The following is a 23,971-nucleotide window of genomic DNA, read 5'->3' on the forward strand; positions in this document are numbered from 1 at the left end:
ATGGGCCCTTAGCCCCTGATAGTAGGAGAGGCGCAGTATGTGAATATGTGAATGATCCCTTATCCTGATAGTAGAAGAGGCGCAGTATGTGAATATGTGAATGGGCCCTTAGCCCCTGATAGTAGGAGAGGCGCAGTATGTGAATATGTGAATGGGCCCTTAGCCTGATAGTAGGAGAGGAGCAGTATGTGAATATGTGAATGAGCCCTTAGCCTGAAAGTAGGAGAGGCGCAGTATGTGAATAAGTGAATGAGCCCTTAGCCTGATAGTAGGAGAGGTGCTGTATGTGAATATGTGAATGAGCCCTTAACCTGATAGTAGGAGAGGCGCAGTATGTGAATATGTGAATGAGCCCTTAGCCTGATAGTAGGAGAGGCACCGTATGTGAATATGTGAATGAGCCCTTAGCCTGATAGTAGGAGAGGTGCTGTATGTGAATATGTGAATGAGCCCTTAGCCTGATAGTAGGAGAGGTGCTGTATGTGAATATGTGAATGAGCCCTTAGCCTGATAGTAGGAGAGGCGCCGTACCTGCGGGGTCGCTCAGCACAGATCCGAACGCGCTGATGATCACATCGGCTTTCAGCTGTACGCTCTGATCCTCGTCTTCGATCCAGTTTCCGTCCTCATCTTGTTCTGTTCGAACAAACACCATCCCGCTTATTTTGCCGCCCTTAAGAATCACTTTACGGGGCGATAGGAACGGTAGAAATTCACACTTTTCCTCTTTGGCCAATTCAACCTGCAAGACAAAAAAATAACGCACTAAATCGTCTGCAATTATAACTGTGAGTGCACAAGGGCCCGAGTGTAAAAGGGGCCACGGAAACCTCCACATGTTTACTAGATTGTATGGAAGGGATTAAAGGGGTACTCTGGTGAAAAACTATTTTTTAAATCAACTGGTGTCAGAAAGTTAAACAGATTTGTAAGTTACTTCTATTAAACAATCTTAACCCTTCCAGTACTTATCAGCTGCTGTATGCTCCACAGGAAGTTGTGTAGTTCTTTCCAGTCTGACCAGAGTGCTCTCTGCTGACACATCTGTCCATGACAGGAAATGTCCAGAGAAGAAGCAAATCCCCATAGCAAACCTCTCCTGCTCTGGACAGTACCTGACATGGACAGAGGTGTCAGCAGAGAGCACTGTGGTCAGACTGGAAAGAACTACACAACTTCCGCTGTAGTATACAGCAGCTTATAAGTACTGAAAGGCTAGGTTCACACTGTGGCCAGCGCCGACTGGATCAGTGGGCACTAGGACCGCGCGGACACTGCAGTCTCCAATAGACTGAAATGTGTTCCGCGAGTATTTCCGCCTGAAGAATGAGCAACGCCATTTCCAAGCGGATTTTCCATTCACAAATTCCGAAGTGGGAATTTGTGAACAGAAACCCATTCACTATACAGTAGATTTTAGTAAGGGGAATTTCAAATTGAAATTGCAGGAGGAAATTCTGTAGTGTGAACCTAGCCGAAGGGCTAATATTTTAAACAGAAGTAATTTACAAATCTATTTAAAGTTCTGGCACCAGTTGATTAAAAAAAAAAAAAAAAAATTCACCAGAGTTCCCCTTTAAAGCAAAACAGTCACCCGTTCCCCCACACTATAACCAGATACACCGGGGTATAGTGCGGGTGAACAGGAGACCAATGCGGGGTCTCAGACTGATATACTTACCTGCAGTCCGGAGCCCCGTTCCTCCGAAGGTCCGCCTCTTCCAGCGCTGACTTGTGCTCTGGAGGCGGGCCTGCCAGCTAAATTTAAATATTCATAAGTGCCGGTCATGTGAGCACTCAGTAGGCTTATGAGCGCTTATGAATATTTAAATCCAGCCGAAGGTCCCGCCTCCAGAGCACAAGTCAGCGCTGGAAGAGGCGGACCTTTGGAGGAGCGGGGCTCCGGACTGCAGGTAAGTATATCAGTCTGAGACCCTGCATCGGTCTCCTGTTCACCCGCACTATACCCCGGTGTATCTGGTTATGGTCCGGGGGAACGGGTGACTGTTTTACTTTAAGTGAATACGATTCATGGTTCTCAATTGCTGCTAGATTGTTAGTAAATGTTCACACAGAGGAATGTCCGCAATTACACACAAATTCCGTTCAGCAAAGTTTGCTGAACGAAATTGCAGAATTGCAGAATTCCGTCCGAATTACAGGTAATTTGAGTAATTTCAGCAATAATTATGATGAATTATTGCTGAACTTCAAAGCCCCATGGACTTCAATGGGATTCTGATGGAATGTTGCCAAATTAATTAATGACTGGTCTTTTAAGTTTTGTGACAATTCTGCTGTGTGAATGGAACAGTCAATGGGCAGTACATTTCTGTCGATCTTCCAGCAGAATTCTTCTGCAGAATTCCACACAATTCTTTCGTGTGAACATAGCCTAGGACATAAGGGGGCGCTATAAGAGGAGCTGGAAAAGAAAAAGCCAGAATCCTGTTCTTTCACCGGGGTCCGCGGCTATGGGTGTCTGGTGGGCGACTACTCAAAAACAACTCCTCAATTTTTGCAGTTACAAATTTTGAATTGTGAATTATGAGTAGTAACGGGCGAGTATGAGAAAATTATGAAAATTATTAATAATAATACACAATAAGGACAAGTCACCAGGGATGAGCATTAAAGGGGTCTTCTGGCAGGAGTCCTCACTAGGAGCAGGGCACCTATTTAGATATTTTGAGTGTGCAGGGTGGGATATTGTGGTGCGTTCGCTTCACAAGATATACAGAATAATAGTAATAATAATAATAATAATAATAATAATAATAATAGTAATAATAATAATAATAGTAATAATAATAATAATAATAATAATAATAATAATAGTAATAATAATAATAGTAATAATAATAATAATAGTAATAATAATAATAATAATAATAGTAATAATAATAATAGTAATAATAATAATAATAGTAATAGTAATAGTAATAATAATAGTAATAATAATAGTAATAATAATAATAATAATAATAATAATAATAATAATAATAATAATAATAATAATAATGGTGTAGTCCAATTATCCAGTAAGAATTTATATGTGTTAGTGGGGGAATTTGGATTCAGATTTTAATTCTTCCTTTTAGGATATGGCCAAAAATAATGGAAATGTGATGTCTCGCGGCTCAGCTCTGATATTTGTGGGCGCTTCTGTCAGTCACAGGGGATGGTCGGAGCGCTAGCAATTTACATGCAAAGGACTCCTAAGAGTTATATATAGAGGACTCCTAAGTGATATATATGGAGGACTCCTAAGTGTTATATATAGAGGACCCATAAGTGTTATATATGGAGGACTCCTAAGTGTTACATATAGAGGACTCCTAAGTGTTATACATAGAGGATTCCTAAGTGTTATATATGGAGGACTCCTAAGTGTTATATATATGGACTCCTAAGTGTTATATATGGAGGACTCCTAAGTTTTCTATATGGACTCCTAAGTGTTATATATAGAGGACTCCTAAGTGTTATATATGGAGGACTCCTAAGTAAATAGAGGACTCCTAAGTGTTATATATAGAGGACTCCTAAGTGTTATATATGGAGGACTCCTAAGTGTTCTATATGGACTCCTAAGTAAATAGAGGACTCCTAAGTGTTATATATGGAGGACTCCTAAGTGTTATATATGGAGGACTCCTAAGTGTTATATATGGAGGACTCCTAAGTGTTATATATGGAGGACTCCTAAGTGTTATATATAGAGGACTCCTAAGTGTTATATATGGAGGACTCCTAAGTGTTCTATATGGACTCCTAAGTATATAGAGGACTCCTAAGTGTTATATATGGAGGACTCCTAAGTGTTATATATGGAGGACTCCTAAGTGTTATATATATATAGAGGACTCCTAAGTGTTATATATGGAGGACTCCTAAGTGTTATATATAGAGGACTCCTAAGTGTTATATATGGAGGACTCCTAAGTGTTATATATAGAGGACTCCTAAGTGTTATATATGGAGGACTCCTAAGTGTTCTATATGGACTCCTAAGTGTTATATATGGAGGACTCCTAAGTGTTATATATGGAGGACTCCTAAATGTTATATATAGAGGACTCCTAAGTGTTATATATGGAGGACTCCTAAGTGTTATATATGGAGGACTCCTAAGTGTTATATATAGAGGACTCCTAAGTGTTATATATGGAGGACTCCTAAGTGTTATATATAGAGGACTCCTAAGTGTTATATATGGAGGACTCCTAAGTGTTCTATATGGACTCCTAAGTATATAGAGGACTCCTAAGTGTTATATATGGAGGACTCCTAAGTGTTATATATGGAGGACTCCTAAGTGTTATATATGGAGGACTCCTAAGTGTTATATATAGAGGACTCCTAAGTGTTCTTTATGGACTCCTAAGTAAATAGAGGACTCCTAAGTGTTATATATAGAGGACTCCTAAGTGTTGTATATGGAGGACTCCTAAGCGTTATATATATGGACTCCTAAGTGCTATATATGGATGACTCCTAAGTGTTATATATATATGGACTACTAAGTGCTATATAAAGAGGACTCCTAAGTGTTATATATGGAAGACTCCTAAGTGTTATATATGGAGGACTCCTAAGTGCTATATATGGAGGACTCCTAAGTGCTATATATAGAGGGCTCCCAAGTGTTATATATGGATGACTCCTAAGTGTTATATATATGGAGGACTCCTAAGTGCTATATAAAGAGGACTCCTAAGTGTTATATATATGGAGGAGTCCTAAGTGATATATATGGAGGACTCCTAAGCTTTATATATATGTAAGACCCCTAATCAGCACATACAGAGGACTTGTAAGCTTTTTACATGGAGAACACCTTACCTTTATATACAGAGGACCCAACAGCTGTATATATGGATAATGCTTCAGCCATATATATATATATATATATATGGAGGACTTCTAAACTTTATATACAGAGGACTCCAGTGGGCAGGGGGCAGTGTAACAGTAGTCGGAAGACTATAGGGGAGCTTCTGAGGATGTTGGAGCCCTTATCACTCTCTACCCCCAACCTCTGTTTCCTGTGCTGACAGTATGGGAAGGGCGGCTTAGGGGGGAAAAGGCAGAGGATAATGCAGCGCACAGCTGAGCACTTACAAAGTCTGGGGAAGAGGACACTTCTGCCAATGGGTATGGATAGGAATGGGTGCAAAAACACTTCAGGTTTTAGTTTTTTTACACTGCTGAAGGATATTGTGCTGAACTGTGGTATTTTGTACTGCTGGAGAGGTATATTTTGCTGCACTGTGGTATTTGGTGCTGCTGATGAGATATGTTGTGCTGCATTGTGGTATTTTGTGCTGCTGGAGAGGTATCTTTTGCTGCATTGTAGTATTTGGTGCTGCTGATGAGATATGTTGTGCTGCACTGTGGTATTTTGTGCTGCTGGAGAGGTATCTTTTGCTGCACTGTAGTACTTGGTGCTGCTGATGCGGTATGTTGTCCTGCAACTGTGATATTTGGTGCTGCTGATGAGGTATGTTGTGCTGCACTGTGGTATTTGGTGCTGCTGATGCGGTATGTTTTTCTGCACTGTGGTATTTTGCGCTGCTGGAGTAGTATCTTTTGCTGCACTGTGGTATTTGATTCTGTTGGAGAGGTATCATGTGTTGTTCTATATTGTTTGTTTAGCACTGATAGAGAAGTGTTTTGTGCTGCAATGGGGTATTTGTTTTCTGCAGCTTGAGAGATATTTGGTGCTGGGGTACTTGTGGTGATGCTGCTGGAAAAGTATTTTGTGATGCAGAATGGGGTACGGCTCTGCACTGTATTTGTTTCTAGGGGGCAGTATCGTTGATGAATTGTTTATTTGTGAGGTCCAGGTTTGAAAAGCCTTGATTACATGACTTTGCTTTTGGTATAATATTTTATGATTTTTAACTTTGCTCTGGACCAAAATTAGTCTAAACCCCGCCCGGCCCACAGACATGATAATCCAGTATGTGACCCACAGGCTCACCCCCTCACCCCCCACCCCATCGGGTGTGCACATTTATAGTAAAATCCCTTAAGTTCTTATCATTATAAAGGGTAATTTCCGAACATATTAATGAAGATAGAATAAGGAGTCGTCTGTATATTGAGACTCTAAGACTGGATTTACCTCTTCAGGGACCGCTCGGATATTGGTGAACCCCTTCCTGAAGACCAGGAAGACTCTGCGGGCCCCACAGCGCAGGGCGGAGGTGGCACAGTCGAACGCGGTGTCTCCAGCTCCCAGCACGATAACAGTTCCCTTTATGGACGGCAGTGAAGAGTGACAGGCGCACATCCCTGAATAATGGAGAGGAGGGGAGGGGAAGCGTTTTCAAGTAGCGAAACCATTTTGCATGTCAACTCCAAAAGATACATGTACTTAAAGCCGTGTAAAATTGCATCTCGCAGTTCCCGAGCTCACAGTGTCACTATCACATTATTCTGCTTCACTGAAAGACAGTTCTATTCCCACAGCCCAGGAAGCGCTCGTGTACGTAATTTCATACTCCGCTCTCTTAGAGGAACCACATTTTGTCTGGCAGAACTCCTGGGGATGAGACATTTCTACATTATCGATTAAATAAGATTCTTAAAGCTCCTCGTGTCAGATAATAGAGAGTATGAGGAGCGTCGCCCTCCATGTTATGGCCTACACCTTGTTCTGTGAAGTAGATATATCTTCTATATTGATTTCATTAGGTGAGAATATTTCCCAGACTGCACTGAGGCTTTCTATGGTGCTATGGACTATTAGTAAAGGAGTACTCCGGTGGAAAACATTTATTTTCTGAAATCAATTGGTGCCAGAAAGTTAAACAGATTTGTAAATAACTTCTATTAAAAAATCTTAATCCTTCCAGTACTTATCAGCTGCTGTATGCTCCACAGGAAGTTGTGTAGTTCTTTCCAGACTGACCACAGTGCTCTCTGCTGACACCTCTGTACGTATCAGGAACTATCCAGAAAAGGAGCAAATCCCCATAGCAAACTTCTCCTGCTCCGGACTGTTCCTGACATGGACAGAGGAGGCAGCAGAGAGCACTGTGGTCAGACTGGAAAGAAATTCAAAAATAAAAGAACTTCCTGTGGAGCATACAGCAGCTGATAAGTACTGGAAGGATTAAGATTTGTAATTAGAAGTAATTTACAAATCTGTTTAACTTTCTGGCACCAGTGGATTTAAATTTTTTTTTTTAAAAAGTTGTTTTCTACCAGAGTACCCCTTTAACCATTGAGTGACCGCTGCAGTCCACAGAAGTAACTTAATAAGAGGGCAAAAAAGCAGGGGCCTCCAGCTGCTCCAAAACATAAATGGTAAATTAAAACTTCACTTTTATTCCATTTAGTTAAAAACAAAGGATAAAAAAAAAAAAAAAAAAAAACAGAAGTCAATTTTTAGTCAAAAAAGACAATTATTCAGTTTAAAGGGGTACTCTGCTGCCCTGGTGTTCGGAACATTTTATTCCGAACCCTTGAAGCAGATGGTAGGGGGTTGTGACGTCGTGGCCACGCCCCTCATGACATCACGCCACACCCCCTCAATGCAAGTCTATGGGAGGGGGCATGGCGGCTGCCATGCCCCCTCCCCTAGACTTGCATTGAGGGGGCGTGACGGCATGAGGGGCGTGGCCGTAATGTCACAACCCCCGCCCAGTGTATTTAATTTTCTTTATAATTGTTTTATTTATACATTTTTCAAAATAGAGTTTCAAAGAGAGGGGAATACAAGAAAAAAAAAAGAAAAAAAACATCACATGGTCACATCATACATTCAGTTCTTGAAGAACGCCGGGTGCCGCACAGAGATTGCGGGGATAGCAGCGGCGCCACCCTCGCGATCAGACATCTAATTCCCTATCCTTTGGATAAGAGAAAAGATATCTAGGAGTGGAGTACCCCTTTAATTATTTTATTTATTTTTCTTGTATTTTTTTTTATGCTGTTTTTTTCTGCATGAATTTAAAAAAATAAACATCCAATTTTTTTAATTTTTTTATTTGTATTTCAGAAACATCACCAAAAAATAAATACATTTAAAAAAATAATAAAAGTAAGGGTAATAAATAAAGATAATTCTTTCACAAAAAGAGAAAATATCAAAATACAAAATTTAAACTGGTCTGACAAGCAACCAAAAAAACAAAAAGTAAAAAAAAAAAAAAAAAAAATGAAAAAATTGCTAAAATTTGTATTACACATCCATATTAAAAAAAATTTTTCAAATAGAAGTGTGAATAAGCCCTTAGCTTGTTCCCATATTTAAGATTTAGGTCAGTTTTTGAAATCAAAGCCAAAAACAAATTAACCAGGAGGAGAAGTCTTGGTCTCCTGTGTGAATATGGGACAACACCCTTTAGGGAAATAAAAATGTTCTTTAACTGAATTAAAGGGTCCAGGGTCCTGAGGGGCGGTAAAACCAGGAACCCCTGTGATCTCTCCTGCAGCACCCTGTGTCCTCTGCTGCACCAATCGAACGTCACTCCAGGCCTGATGATGGGCGATACAGGGGCCGGAGTATTGGCATGTCATGGTCCCACCCCCTAGTGACATCACACCCCACCCCCTAAATGCAAGTCTATGGGAGTGGGCATGACAGCCACCATGCCCCTCCCATAGACTTGAATCGAGGGGGTGGGACGGGACGTGATGTCATGAGGGGGCGGGGCAGTGATATCACCCGTCATCAAGCTGCAGGAGAGGTTGTAAGGGTTCCCAACGGCGGGACCCCCACTATCAGATATCTTATGCCCTATGCTTTGGATAGGGGATAAGATGTCTAGGGGCGTGGTACCCCTTTAACCCCTTAAGGATCGGGCCATTTTTCGTTTTTGCACTTTTGTTTTTTTCTCCTCACCTTCTAAAAATCATAACGCTTTAAATTTTCCCCCTACAGACCCATATAAGGGCTTGTTTTTTGCACCATCAATCATTTCACCACAAAATCTACGGCAAAACCAGAAAAAAAATTTTTGTGAGGCAAATTCTTTTAAAAATAAACTCCCTTTTGTAACTTTTGAGGGCTTCCAATTCTACACAGCGCATTTTCCGTAAAAATGACACCAGATCTTTATTCTGTAGGGCCATACACTTACAAGGACACCTAATTTGGCATTTTTGTGTGAGAAAAAACTAAAGTGGCACGAAAATGAACTCTTATACATTTTCATATTTTCAAAGTGGCACAAGAGACCTTTGTAAATGTAAGGAGAGAAAAAAAAGTGTAGTTAAAGGGGTATTCCGGGCAAAAACATTTTATCTCCTATCCAAAGGATAGGGGATAAGATGTCTGATTGCGGGGGCCCGCCGCAGGGACCTCCCGCGATCTCCTTGCAGCGCCCGCATTCTATGTGGGAGCTGTGTCTTCAGTTTCGGAAACCTCCGGGTTTCCGGGACTGGGGACATGACGTAACGCCACGCCCCCTCCATTCATGTCCCCAGTCCCGGAAACCCGGAGGTTTCCGAAACTGAAGACACAGCTCCCACATAGAATGCGGGCGCTGCAAGGAGATCATGGGGGGGGGTCTCAACAGCGGGCCCCCGCAATCAAACATCTTATCCCCTATCCTTTGGATAGGGGATAAAATGTTTTTGCCCGGAATACCCCTTTAATGTCGCTGGAACAGAAATTACAGGAGTTTTTGAATATCTTCCCCCATGGTGTCTACATTGGTATTTCAGAATTGAGGGAAAATTTTAGAAATGCGCCAAAGATGTGTGTGACACTGAAATTATCTATAATGTTAAAGTTTGTGAATGTGAACATAAACAATCATAAGTCATATCCATTTTAGTAATAAAATAAAAAAAAGTTTCAAGCCTGGTGAAATTCACTATGTTTTTCTGTTGCATAATAGGGGGTGTGTTGACCATCACTTCGTGTGGTGGTGGACAGTCTCCTAATGCAAAATCTGCAACAAGGCCCCATGTACCAATTATAATACTGATCTCTTAAAGGAGTACTCTGCCCCTAGACATCCTATCCTCTATCCAAAGGATAGGGGATAAGATGTCTGATCGGGGGGGTTCTGCCACTGGGGACCCCCGCAATCCTGGCTGCGGCACCCCAGACATCCCACTCATGACGTCACGGCTATGCCCCCTCAATGCAAGTCTATAGGAGAGGACGTGACGCCCGTCACGCCCCCCTCTTCCCCCATAGACTTGCATTGAGGAGGCTTGGCCATGACATCACGAGCAAGGCGCGGCCGTGACATCACAAGCCTCCAGTGCTGCACCCAACGCTCTAAATGAACGCCGGGTGCAGCAGGGAGATTGCGGGGATCTAGGGGCGGAGTACCCCTTTAAGGGTCAGATATGATTTGGGGCCCCCTAAGGCATCAGGTCTTAGAAGTGACTGCCACCACTGCACCCCCTAGAGCTACGCCCTTGTTTATGAGTATATACTGTATACTGAGTGAGAAGCCCTGGTGTTGCAGGAGACGTAACCTTGACGGTTTTAATACCGTAAGAAAATAAAAATAGTGCAGGATGATATAAATACATCCCTCTCATTACGTGCGTCTCCTGTGTCAGGTAAAGTAATTAACTTTTTAATTAAGCTGAGATAGAATTAAATGAAAAAAAAAAAAAACATGCAACTCCAGAAAATGCACAAACCCCTTAGTTAAATTCAGATGATTTAAATCCTAAAATTAGAGACGTTAAAAAGAAAGATCTTCATTGAATTATTGGACGAGGAGGATGAACGCCGCAGAATTACAAACTGGATCGGTACAAAACGAGGTTAAACTTCAGAATTACAATCTGCAATATATGAAAGACGACGACCGTGACGCACTAAGGGGTCGGTGATTGGTTATTAGTCCGGATGTTGTTTCAGACTTTACGGTTCCAATCACTATTGGTATAAACTGCTCCGCAACGTTATTTTTCTTGGTGGGAATTTCTCATTTCTAAACCGGGGGAGAGGTGGCAGGGGAGTCCAGTTGTTGTTTTGGATGCTGGTAGCCCGGGCATATTGGGACAAAAAACTTCTCAACGGGACTTCTTCAGAGCAGTATCTGCTGGTATAGACCGATCCTGCACTGTGGCATAGAGGGCTATCCTCTACTATCATTTACATATCATTTACCTTCATTTATTTTCTATTTCTGACTTCCTTCTGTGTTATACATGATTTACTTAAAAATTATTCCATTTCTGACCCTCTTCTGGCCTAGGACCTTCTTGACATTATGTCACTCACCCCAAAACCTAGTCGTGAAGTAGCTTTACTCCCTGATGGACATCACATAACACAATAAGGAGCAGGGTGTTCAGGTGCAGACATGAGGCGGGGGTGGACGAACAAACGGAGGAGCAACAATTGTTTCATGCTATGTAGCGCTTCCTCTGGCTCCAACCTGGTTGGGAGAGGAGTGACAATTGTTTCACTCTATGTAGCGCTTCCTCTGGCCTCAATCTGGTTGGAAGAGGAGTGACAATTATTTCACGCTATGTAGCACTTACTCTGGCCCCAACCTGGTTCGAGGGGGAGCAACAATTGTTTCATGCTATTTAGCGCTTCCTCTGGCCTCAACCTGGTTGGAAGAGGAGCGACAACTGTTTCACGCTATGTAGTACTTCCTCTGGTCCCAACCTGGTTGGAGGAGGAGCGACAATTGTTTCACGATATGTAGTGCTTCCTCTGGCCCCAACCTGGTTGGAGGAGCGACAATTGTTTCACGATATGTAGCGCTTCCTCTGGCCCCAACCTGGTTCGAGGGGGAGCAACAATTGTTTCACGCTATTTAGCGCTTCCTCTGGCCTCAACCTGGTTGGAAGAGGAGTGACAATTGTTTCACTCTATGTAGCGCTTCCTCTGGCCTCAATCTGGTTGGAAGAGGAGTGACAATTATTTCACGCTATGTAGCACTTACTCTGGCCCCAACCTGGTTCGAGGGGGAGCAACAATTGTTTCACGCTATTTAGCGCTTCCTCTGGCCTCAACCTGGTTGGAAGAGGAGCGACAACTGTTTCACGCTATGTAGTACTTCCTCTGGTCCCAACCTGGTTGGAGGAGGAGCGACAATTGTTTCACGATATGTAGTGCTTCCTCTGGCCCCAACCTGGTTGGAGGAGCGACAATTGTTTCACGATATGTAGCGCTTCCTCTGGCCCCAACCTGATTTGAGGGGAGCAACAATTGTTTCACGCTATTTAGCGCTTCCTCTGGCCTCAACCTGGTTGGAAGAGGAGCGACAATTGTTTCACGCTAAGTAGTACTTCCTCTGGTCCCAACCTGGTTGGAGGAGGAGCGACAATTGTTTCACGATATGTAGCGCTTCCTCTGGCCCCAACCTGGTTGGAGGAGCGACAATTGTTTCACGATATGTAGCGCTTCCTCTGGCTCCAACCTGGTTGGAGCCAGAGGAAGCACTGTATAGCGTGAAACAATTGTCGCTCCTCCGTTTGTTCGTCCACCCCCGCCTCATGTCTGCACCTGAACACCCTTCTCCTAATCGTGTTATAAAGCTAATTCAAGACTACGTTTTGGTTCCTTGGTGAAATGTTTGCTCCTAGTTTTAAACACGAGCTGTTAGGCCTAGATTTACGGAAGCCTGCAATCCACTGGTGTGGTTCTCCAAGTACTTCACTATAGCGGCATTGGTACCAGTGTCTGACCTGCTTTGCTGATGTAGAATTATAAATAGGATGTCCGGGCCTATAAACATTTTCCCAAACGCTCCGACTGGCTGAGAAAAACATCAAAAAAAACCAACTTCATCCCCCCCTGCTGACAATCCCCGGTGCCCTGCTCCTGCGCTCCAGCTGATCCCTGAACCCTGGTGAAGCCATTAAGGGGTCATTTGGTGTTTTAAATAAATAGTGATGAGCGGCAGGGGTCATATTCGAATTAGCGATATTTCACAACTATATGGCCGAATATGTTCATTCTCTTTTTAATTTTTCGGGGGCAGTTACTTCCTCCCGTCCTGCCCGGCCCCTGAAAGTCCGGAGAGGACGGGAGGAAGACCGGAGGACGCGGCGGGGGACAGGGGAGTGCTGGGGACCGGCCCCGGTACTTACCTCGTCCCTGAAGACCTGGATCCCGGCGATGAAGATGGCGGCGGCGGTGACAGGTGAGTTGATCTTCAGCCGCGGTCGGGCCCTTTACAGCAATGCACGTCGCCGTAAAGCGACATGCATTGCTGTAATGGGACCCTGTAAACTACAACTCCCAGCATGCCCAGACAGCCCTTGGCATCTGGGCATGCTGGGAGTTGCAGTTTTGCAACATCTGGAGGTCCACAGTTTGGAGACCACTGTGCCCTTCCAGATGTTGCAAAACTGCACATCCTCAGCATGCCCTTACTGTCCAGGCATGCTGGGAGTTGTAGTTCTGTAACATCTGGCCATTCAGATGTTGCAGAACTACAACTCCCAGCATGCCTGGACAGTTTTGGCATACTGAGAGTTGTAGTTTTGCAACATCTGGAAGGGCACAGATTGGGAACCACTGTATTAGTGGTCTGCAAACTGTAGTCCTCCAGATGTTGCAAAACTACAACTCCAAGCATGCTGGGAGTTGTAGTTCGGCAACATCTGGCTCTAAAGATGTTGCCGAACTACTACTCCCAGCATGCCTGAGAATGTTTGGGAGTTATGGTTTTGCAACAGCTGGAGGCACACTGGTTGGGAAACATTGTCTGTTTCCTAACTCAGTGCTTCCCAACCCGTGTGCCTCCAGCTGTTGCAAAACTATAACTACCAGCATGCACTGATAGACTGTGCATGCTGGGAGTTGTAGTTTTGCAACAGCTGGAGGTCCCCCCCTGTGAATGTACAGGGTACACTCACATGGGCAGGGGCTTACAGTGAGTAGCAGGCTGCAAGTTTGCGATGCAGCAAATTTTGCGCGGCAGCTCAAACTCGCAGCGGGAAACTCGCTGTAACCCCCCGCCCATGTGACTGTACCCTAAAAACACTACACTACGCTACACTAGCACAAAATAAAACAAAAAATAAAAAGCACTACATATACACATACCCCTACACAGCCCCCCTCCCCAATAAAAATGAAAAACATCTGGTAAGCCACTGTTCCAAAATGGAGCCTCCAGCTGTTGCAAAACAACAACTCCCAGTATTGTCGGACAGCCGTTGACTGTCCAGGCATGCTGGAAATTTTGCAACAGCTGGCGGCACCCTGTTTGGGAATCACTGGCGTAGAATACCCCTATGTCCACCCCTATGCAAATCCCTAATTTAGGCCTCAAATGCACATGGCGCTCTCACTTTGGAGCCCTGTCGTATTTCAAGGCAACAGTTTAGGGTCACATATGGGGTATTGCCGTACTCGTGAGAAATTGCCTAACAAATTTTGGGGGGCTTTTTCTCCTTTAACTAACCCCAAGGCCGTAGCCTGGGGTATAATACACCTCTAAATAGTACCCCCTAAAACATAGCTTTTATTGTATATCCAGATAAAATTAAAATGTATTTAATTTTTTAAACCCAGTGAAATCAATGTTAAAACTGAATGTCAGGTAGGTTAGTGTCTGTGAGATCTGAGCAACATTGCTCCACTATAAGGGGTTCTGCAGTAGCCCAATATGCCTACTCTGACATTAACTAAAAACTAGATTGCCGCCTCTACATGTTTCGCCGTCCCCACGGCGTTCTCAAGAGGCAAACCAGTGGCAACAACAACAGTGGTTGTTGCCACTGGTTTGCCTCTTGAGAACGCCGTGGGGACGGCGAAACATGTAGAGGCGGCAATCTAGTTTTTAGTTAATGTCAGAGTAGGCATATTGGGCTACTGCAGAACCCCTTATAGTGGAGCAATGTTGCTCAGATCTCACAGACACTAACCTACCTGACATTCAGTTTTAACATTGATTTCACTGGGTTAAAAAAATTAAATAAATTTTCATTTTATCTGGATATACAATAAAAGCTATGTTTTAGGGGGTACTATTTAGAGGTGTATTATACCCCAGGCTACGGCCTTGGGGTTAGGTAATTAGCTGTGTCTCTTGGCCTCTTTAGTCCCCTTTTGGTCTAATTTGATTCTTTCTTTTTCTCCTTTCACCCCTTATGAAAGTGTGAAGTTGGGGTCTACACCAGCATGTTAGTGTAAAAAAATAAATTGTTTACACTAACATGCTGGTGTTGCCCTATACTTTTCATTTTGACAAGAGGTAAAAGGGAAAAAAGCCCCCCAAAATTTGTAATGCAATTTCTCCCGACTACGGAGATACCCCATATAAAGTGCTCTGGGGGCGCACAACAAGGCCCAGAAGGGAGAGTGTGCCATGTACATTTGAGGTGATTTGCACAGGGGTGGCTGATTGTTACAGCGGTTTTGACAAACGCAAAAAAAACAAAAACCCACATGTGACCCCATTTCGGAAACTACACCCCTCATGGAATGTAATGAGGGGTGCAGTGAGAATTTACACCCCACTGGTGTCTGACAGATCTTTGGAACAGTGGGCTGTGCAAATTAAAAATGTTGTACAGACCACTGTTCCAAAGATCTGACAGACACCAGTGGGGGTAAATGCTCACTGTACCCCTTGTTATGTTCCTCAAGGGGTCTAGTTTCCAAAATGGTATGCCATGTGGGGGTTATTTTGCTGTCCTGGCACCATAGGGGCTTCCTAAATGCGACATGCCCCCTGAGCAAAATTTGCTCTCAAAAAGCCAAATATGACTCCTTCTCTTCTGAGCATTGTAGTTCGCCCATAGTGCACTTTAGGTCAACTTATGGGGTACCTCCATACTCAGAAGAGATGGGGTTTCAAATTTTGGGGGGTATTTTTTGCTATTAACCCTTGCAAAAATGTGAAATTTGGGGGGAAACACCCATTTTAGTGAACTTTTTTTTATTTTATTTTTTTTACGCATGCAAAAGTCGTGAAACCCCTGAGGGGTATTAAGGCTCACTTTATTCCTTGTTACGTTCCTATAGGGGTCTAGTTTCCAAAATGGTTTGCCATGTGTTTGGTTTTTTTTTGCTCTCCTGGCACCATAGGGGCTTCCTAAATGGGACATGCCCCCGAGCAAAATTTGCTCTCAAAAAGCCAAATATGACTCCTTCTCTTCTGAGCATTGTAGTTTGCCCGTAGTGCACTACAGGCCAACTTATGGGGTACTTTCATACTCAGAAGAGATGGGGTTACAAATTTTGGGGGGTATTTTCTGCTATTAACCCTTGCAAAAATGTGAAATTTGGGGGGAAACACACATTTTAGTGAAATTTTATTTTATTTTTTTACATATGCAAAAGTCGTGAAACACCTGTGGGGTATTAAGGCTCACTTAATTCCTTGTTACGTTCCTCAAGGCATCTTGTCTCCAAAATGGTATGCCATGTGTTTTTTTTTTGCTGTTCTGGCACCATAGGGGCTTCCTAAATGCAACATGCCCCCCAAAAACCATTTCAGAAAAACGTACTCTCCAAAATCCCCTTGTCACTCCTTCGGTTCTGAGTCCTCTACTGCGCCCGCCGAACACTTTACATAGACATATGAGGTATGTGCTTACTTGAGACACATTGGGCTACAAATATAAGTATACATTTTCTTCTTTTACCCCTTGTATAAATTAAAAAATTGGGTTTACAAGAACATGCGAGTGTAAAAAATTAAGATTGTGAATTTTCTCCTTCACTTTCCTGCTATTCCTGTGAAACACCTAAAGGGTTAAAAGGCTGACCAAATATCATTTTGTATACTTTGGGGGGTGCAGTTTTTATAATGGGGTAATTTATGGGGTATTTCTAAGATGAAGACCCTTCAAATCCACTTCAAACCTGAATTGGTCCCTGAAAAATAGTGATTTTGGAAATTTTGTGAAAAATTGGAAAATTGCTGCTGAGCTTTGAAGCCCTCTGGTGTCTTCCAAAAGTAAAAACTTATCAATTTTATGATGCAAACATAAAGTGGACATATTGTATATGTGAAAAAAAATTAAATATTTTGAATATCCATTTTCCTTACAAGCAGAGAGCTTCAAAGTTAGAAAAATGCAAAATTTTCAAATTTTTCATAAAATTTTCAAATTTTTCATAAAATTTTCAAATTTTTCATAAAATTTTCAAATTTTTCACCAAGAAAGGATGCAAGTTACAATTTTTTTTACCACTATGTTAAAGTAGAATATGTCATGAAAAAACAATCTCGGAATCAGAATGATAACTAAAAGCATCAGAGTTATTAATGTTTAAATTGACAGTGGTCAGATGTTCAAAAAATGGCTGGGTCCTAAGGTGTAAAATGGCTGGGTCCTTAAGAGGTTAAAGGGGTACTCCGGTGGAAAACTTTTTTTTAATTTTATTTAAATCAACTGGTGCCAGAAAGTTAAACAAATTTGTAAATTACTTCTGTTAAAAAATCTTAATCCTTTCTGTACTTATTAGCTGCTGAATACTATAGAGGAAATTATTTTCTTTTTGGAACACAGTGCTCTCTGCTGACATCTCTGTCTGTTTTAGGAACTGTCCAGAGCAGCATATGTTTGCTATGGGGATTTCCTCCTACTCTGGACAATTCTTAAAATAGACAGAAGAGGTCAGCAGAGAGCACCGTGCTTGTGATTCAGCAAAGAGCTCTGTGTTCCAAAAAGAAAAGAATTTCCTCTGTAGTATTCAGTAGCCAATAAGTACAGGAAGGATTAAGATTTATCTTTTTTTTAATTTTTTTTTTAAAGTTATTTACAAATCTGTTTAACTTTCTGGCACCAGTTGATATAAAAAATAAAAGTTTTCCACCGAAGTACCCCTTTAAGGAGACACTGGAAAACCCAATTACTGGCTATGGCCAACATGTATAGTAGGAAGCAAATAAACGAGGTGTCTGCTGCTTGAAATGTATCTCAATAGGCTGAAAATAAAAAATAATAAATATTCACCTGCCCGATCCCCCGCTGCTGCCGTCCTGCTAGTGCCCGGTCCCTGCTGACTAGCATGGACCGAGCACTAGCAGGACGGCAGCAGCGGGGGATCGGGCAGGTGAATACTTATTATTTTTTATTTTCAGCCTATTGAGATACATTTCTAGCAGCAGACACCTCCTTTATGTGCAGATTATATATATATATATATATATATATATATATATATATATATATATATATATATATATACATATATTCAGTGAACCTCCATCTACGGCTCCAGAATTGTTTTACGCATTCATCCGCTCCCACGCCATTGATGTTAACGCGTTAATTAATAATGTACATTGACGGTATTTGCTGCTTTCCTTGAAGGATCATTAAAAAAAAATAAAAAATCAGCAGACGGAAAATCCAAGGTAAGAAATCCGTCAGTCAGTCGAATTTTCTTATATATATCTTTTTGCAGAAAGTAAAACATAATGAAGCCTTCCAGCGATGTAGCAATCATAAGTGATGCAGTGCTTAATCTTTCTAAGATATAGCGCAACTCTTACTGCCTGGTTATTATTAGCTGCCGCGAGGAGCGTAATCTATCTTTGGCGCGTGCAGAAGCTAAATCACATTCACCACATAATGAAACACATATGTTAAATAATGAAATGTTACAACATGCCAGGTATTTATTTCCTTCCCTCCTATCAAAACATCTAAAGGCGACATTAGGGTTTTATTGGGTAACAAAGAAAAGTATAAAACAAAAGACGAGTGCGGAACTTTTGGCCGAGTCCTCGGCGTCTTCTCTGCCGATCTTCACTCTTCTCTTCTGCCGCCCAGAGGGGACGCTTTCGGCTCCGTTTGAACCGAGGACTTTACGAAAAGCTGCTGTGCTAACGGGAATGTTAACTATGAAATCTTGGCTCGGACTTTTTATTATCACGACGACTGGGTCACTCCATTCCCCGCGACTACCGGAGGCATGACTGGCAGAATGTTTGCATTTCCTCGTTCCATCGGTGATGTAGTCCTGATACTTAGCCAGATATCGTACATATAGTCTGCGCAGAGACGGCGCAACACAGCGAAGGATCATTTATCATGGCAGATATCGCCGGGGGCCATTAATAATTGTACTGAGGATCCTGTAATATAGTGTTTGCCAACCAGGGTGCCTCCAGCTGTTGCAAAACCACAACTCCCAGCGTGCCCGGACAGCCAAAGGCTGTTGGGAAACACTGCTGTAATATCTAAAATGATGGATCTGAAGAACTAAAGATTTTAGTGTATTTGACTGGAAGCATCCTGGGTGGGAAACATTGATGTCGACTGAAGGGGCCAAGGGGGCGGGGCATGACACTTGGAAGATGGTGACTCTGAGGGAAGATTTTAGTGTATATGACTGGAAGCATCCTGGGTGGGAAACATTGATGTCAACTGAAGGGGCCAAGGGAGCGGGGCATGACACTTGGATAATGACGGATCTGAGGTCCTCAAAGCTTTTAGTGTATATGACTGGAGGGATCCTGGTTGGGAAATATTGATGTCGACTGAAGGGGCCAAGGGGGCGGGGCATGACACTTGGATGACGATGGATCTGAAGACCTCAAGCTTTTAGTGCATATGACTGGAGGCATCCTGGTTGAGAAACATTCATGTTGACTGAAGTGGCCGAGGGGGCGGGGCATGACACTTGGAAGATGGCGGCTCTGAGGTCCTCAAGCTTTTAGTGTATATGACTGGAGGCATCCTGGGTGGGAAACATTGATGTCGACTGAATGGGCCAAGGAGGCGGGGCATGACACTTGGAAGATGATGGGTCTGAAGACCTCAAGCTTTTAGTGTATATGACTGGAGGCATCCTGGATGGGAAAAATTGATGTCGACTGAAGGGGCCAAGGGGGTGGGGCATGACACTTGGATGATGATGGGTCTGAAGACCTCAAGCTTTTAGTGTTTATGACTAGAGGTGAGGTTGGGAAACACTGATGTCGACTGAAGGGGCAAAGGGGGCGGGGCATGACACTTGGATGATGATGGATCTGAGGACCTTAAAGGGGTTGTGCGCTCCCCTGACATTCGGAGCTCCGCTCACAGCGTCCCGAATTTGATTACTCCGAACGCTGTGTGTGGGCTTCTGTGTTCGCGGCCGCCGGGCGTGACGTCACGCCCAGCCCCTCGTGACGTCACGCCCGCCCCCTCTACCAACGTCTATGGGAAGGGGGCGTGACAGCGGTCGCGCCCCCTTCCCATAGACTTTCGTTGAGGGGGCGGATGAGAGGTCACGAGGGGCCGGGCATGACGTCACGCCCGGCGGCCGCGACGTCATGCCCGGCGGCCGCGAATATGGAAGCCCGCACAAAGCGTTTGGAGTAATTAACTTCCGGAGCTTTGAAAGTCAGGGCAGTGCACAACCCCTTTAAGCTTTTAGTCTATATGACTGGAGGTGAGGTTGGGGTCAAGTGTAGAATGTTTTCCGTGATCTGAACCACTAGACATTAGAAGTTTTGGACATGTAGAATCCTTGCTCTACTTTAAGATCACGGAAAACATCTTTAAGTCTGAGCTCACAAGTTACGATTATAGGAACATTCCAGGAAAAATGTCTCTCTTGGGGCAGATTTTTCAATATGGCCCTAAATGTGGACAAGAGGAGTCCAATGTATCACCGGGGCTCACGCTGGACACCATTGGGGATAATGTAGTCTATCTTCATGTCACCTGTTGGTTGGCTTACTTTTATCCGTTTTAATGACAAATTGTTGCCCTAATGTGATGTTTTAAGCCACTCCCCTTTCTTTATAAGCCACACCCATTTAGATAAAACATTGACCCTTCCTCTCTGTGTCACGCCCCTTGTCTGATGAGGAATAACAAGTGTCTAGAACCCTTAATAAAAGAGGCCCGGGGCTTGTGCTTAAAGGGGTACTTCACTGGATAACATTCTTTTTAAATCAACTGGTGCCAGAAAGTTACACAGATCTGTAAATTACTTCTATTTACAAATCCCTGTATAATGCTGGGCCTATGCATAGCATTACACTGTAAGATCTAAGCCAGGCTACATCATTGAATCGGTGATCAGGAGGCAGATAAGGGGGCCCTTCTCCACCCTTTTGGCTCACAGAACCCCTGTGATCACAATGAGGGAGTTCTGTGAGCTCCACTGAGCTGTCATAATTTTCCACTTCCACTTTAGACACCGTGATCAGCATTGATGACGGCATCTAAAGGGTTAAATGCCAGGCAGCCGCAGGAAGCTACTAATAGTAGCCGACACTCATTGCTCTGAGGAGAGCGCTGCTCCTGGGCCTTCTTCAAAGCAGCCTAAGGATTAAGGGCTTACAGGTACGCCCTTGGTCCTTCAGTACCAGGAAGCAAGGGCGTAGCTGTGCGCTCTTTTGTACATAACAGGTTAACTCAGTTTGATAACCACCAAGCACTAGCTCTGACTTTAGGTTAGTGATGAGATTAGTGTATGCAGAGGGGCCTTTGTCCATCCTTGTCCATCCAGTGCCCATCCATAGTGTATTCAGAAAGTCCCTTGTCCATCTTTGTCCACTTATCGAGTATGCAGAAGGGCTCTTGTCCATTCTCGGTCCACCATAGTGTATGCAGAGGGGCCCTTGTCCATCCTTGGTCCATTCATAGTGTATTTTTCTCTGATTAATTTAAATTCTGACTTCTTGGAGCTGAAGACATGAAACCTTTTATCCTCACAGCATGGAGTGGAACAGAACAATGACTTGTACAACAGGATTCCTCCTATAAATAACACTTTGGCCTAGGCTGAGGTATTCTTAGCAGAATCAGGACTAGATGTTCACACTTTGCTGGCCTGGTCCAAATTCTGACCAAATAGGTTGGTCAGAAGAGGAGGATTAAAGATTTCTCCCACAGCTAATGGCCTAGGTAGGATAATGTGACCAAAGCATCATTCATCTGATACAACAATATATGCAAATGTGGTGTCCCGGCATTTCATACTGTGCCTTGGTAATTAGTCCCCAAAGTTAGAGTCCCTAGGACTGTCGGGGTTCGCTTTCCTCATTTAACCCCTATTCACCCCTTAGTCAATTAATATTTGTAAATATTATCTATCTAAATAAATGTATATGGTGTTACTCACTGTTTTGGCGTCGCAGGACCTGCGGGTCATATGACCGGGTAGCAGAACTCTATGATTTTTGCTAAAGGACCTTTGGTGGTTTTGGACATGTGATCACCCACACTTCATTGTAATGGTGAGTGACAGCTGATTGGACCAATCCAAAAAGGCCAGCCCCTGCCCATATAAGGGTCCTGCGCCATCTTGTCTCTCTCTTGGGTTGCTGACTCTGGACGAGGTAGAACCTCCGCAGCTTACAAGATAAATTACTAGGCCCAAAGCCTTGCGGCTTAGGCCTGCGCTAGTGACGGATAGTTCTTACAATTCCCTGCTACCTCCGCAAGATCTCCGGACCTAATCTATCCCCTAAATTCGGCGGATCTATGCAAATACAATCCTCCTAATCTAAAAGGAACTTTCTGGTCCTAAGCATCTGTCAATCACTGCTGTGCTGTTTGTAAAGACTCTTATCTGAACTGTTACCGTTACTGCATATACAGAAAATCTTCAGTAAAGATTCCTGCAAGTTTTGAGTTCAGCACTGCTGCAGACAATCTATTTATTATACACTCACCTATCGCTCTTGGGAAGGGTGGCCATAAGCCCAGCATCACTACAGAGTTTTAACCCTCACTCTGGCGTCACGAGTGACAAGGGTTAACAGCGCCCTTTATCATATAGAACCACAACACCCCTACTGCCCTACAACCCCCAGGCTTACCACACAAATATTAACCCATGCACTGCCGTTTCACCACAGTGTATGCTATTAGTGTAGTGCAGTGGTCTCCCAACAGTGTCTCTTTAGCTGTTGGAGAGCTCTGAGCATGCCCAGACAGTCATCGGGAAATAACCTTCTCACTGTCCAGTGGGACCCCAATCCCGATGCAGGTCTCTACCTCGTCCTCTCACACTCATGTTTTGGACAACTCTCTTCCAGATACAATTTGTAAGTGGATACTGTAGATTTTACAACTTGTTAGAGCAGAGAGTTCCCATTTAACACATTTATTAGGAGTCCCTGGGGATCCATTGGGCGCCTCTGTAATAGGACATGCAGTGCTGTACACAACAATAGGTCATTGTACTGTAAGCTAAAAACATAAAAACTCTGTATAAAAGCAGTAAAAGTCAATAGATGCAATAAAATGAGAGTATGGATTGTTAGAGAAGAACGTAGACTGTTCATGAACACTAAAGGTCCGATCCTGCTGTGAGGGGCATCACCTGCCCTCTATATCGATCTTAAAGGGATACTCCGCCCCTAGACATCTTTTCCCTTATCCTTTGGATAGGGGATTAGATGCCTGATCACGGGGGTCCCACCGCTGGGGACCCTCGCAATCTTCCTGCTGCACCTGGTGTCCATCTAGAGCATCGGGTTCAGTGCCGGAGGCTCATGACGTCACTGTCACGCCCCGCTTGGGACGTCATGGCCACACCCCCTCAATGCAAGTCTATGGGAGGGGGCGTGCATTGAGAGTGCGTGGCCGTGACATCAAGAGCGGGACGTGACCATGATGTCACGAGCCTCCACCCCGCATCGCCAGTCATCTGGCACATAGCGAAGTTCGCTCCATGCACAGGATGTTTGGGGTGCCGCATCTGAGATTGTGGGGGTCCCCAGCGGCAGGACCCCCCGCGATCAGACATCTTATCTCTTATCTTTTGGATAGGGGATAAAATGTCTAGGGACAGAGAACCCCTTTAATAAGGTACGTTACAGATTTACAGGAGGTGTATATGACTGGGTGTCTCCCGCACCGCGCACTCACCTTGTTTACTCGCTTTGGCCACTAGGGGTAAAAAGTCTTTAGACGTGTAGAATCCTTGCTCCACTTTAAGATCCCGGAAAACATCTTCAATTTTGGGCTCAGGCAATCCTGAAAGAAGGGACATAAAAAGGTTAAATTAAAGGAACATTCCAGGAAAAACTTATCTCCTGGGGCTGAAAATAATCAATAAGGTCTTAAATGAAGAGAGAAAAGAACCAGACAAGAGAAGACAAATGTATCACCGGGA

The 23,971-nt window shown here is 43.6% G+C and overlaps 1 protein-coding gene across 4 annotated transcripts in view; it reads right to left on the reverse strand.

The window, feature by feature from the left end:
• The window catches only part of DPYD (dihydropyrimidine dehydrogenase), a 1,322,423-nt gene that overhangs the window by 816,418 nt on the left and 482,034 nt on the right, over positions 1-23,971 (reverse strand). For all 4 annotated transcript variants that reach the window (XM_056528554.1, XM_056528555.1, XM_056528557.1 and 1 more), the window contains 3 exons: positions 23,725-23,832; positions 6,131-6,300; positions 532-742 (listed from right to left, as the gene is read on the reverse strand). In XM_056528554.1, coding sequence (XP_056384529.1) covers positions 532-742; positions 6,131-6,300; positions 23,725-23,832 — 489 coding nt within the window. The remainder of the gene's footprint in view (positions 1-531; positions 743-6,130; positions 6,301-23,724; positions 23,833-23,971) is intronic.

This window comes from Hyla sarda, chromosome 6, assembly GCF_029499605.1.
Source record: "Hyla sarda isolate aHylSar1 chromosome 6, aHylSar1.hap1, whole genome shotgun sequence".
NCBI classification, from domain to species: domain Eukaryota; kingdom Metazoa; phylum Chordata; class Amphibia; order Anura; family Hylidae; genus Hyla; species Hyla sarda.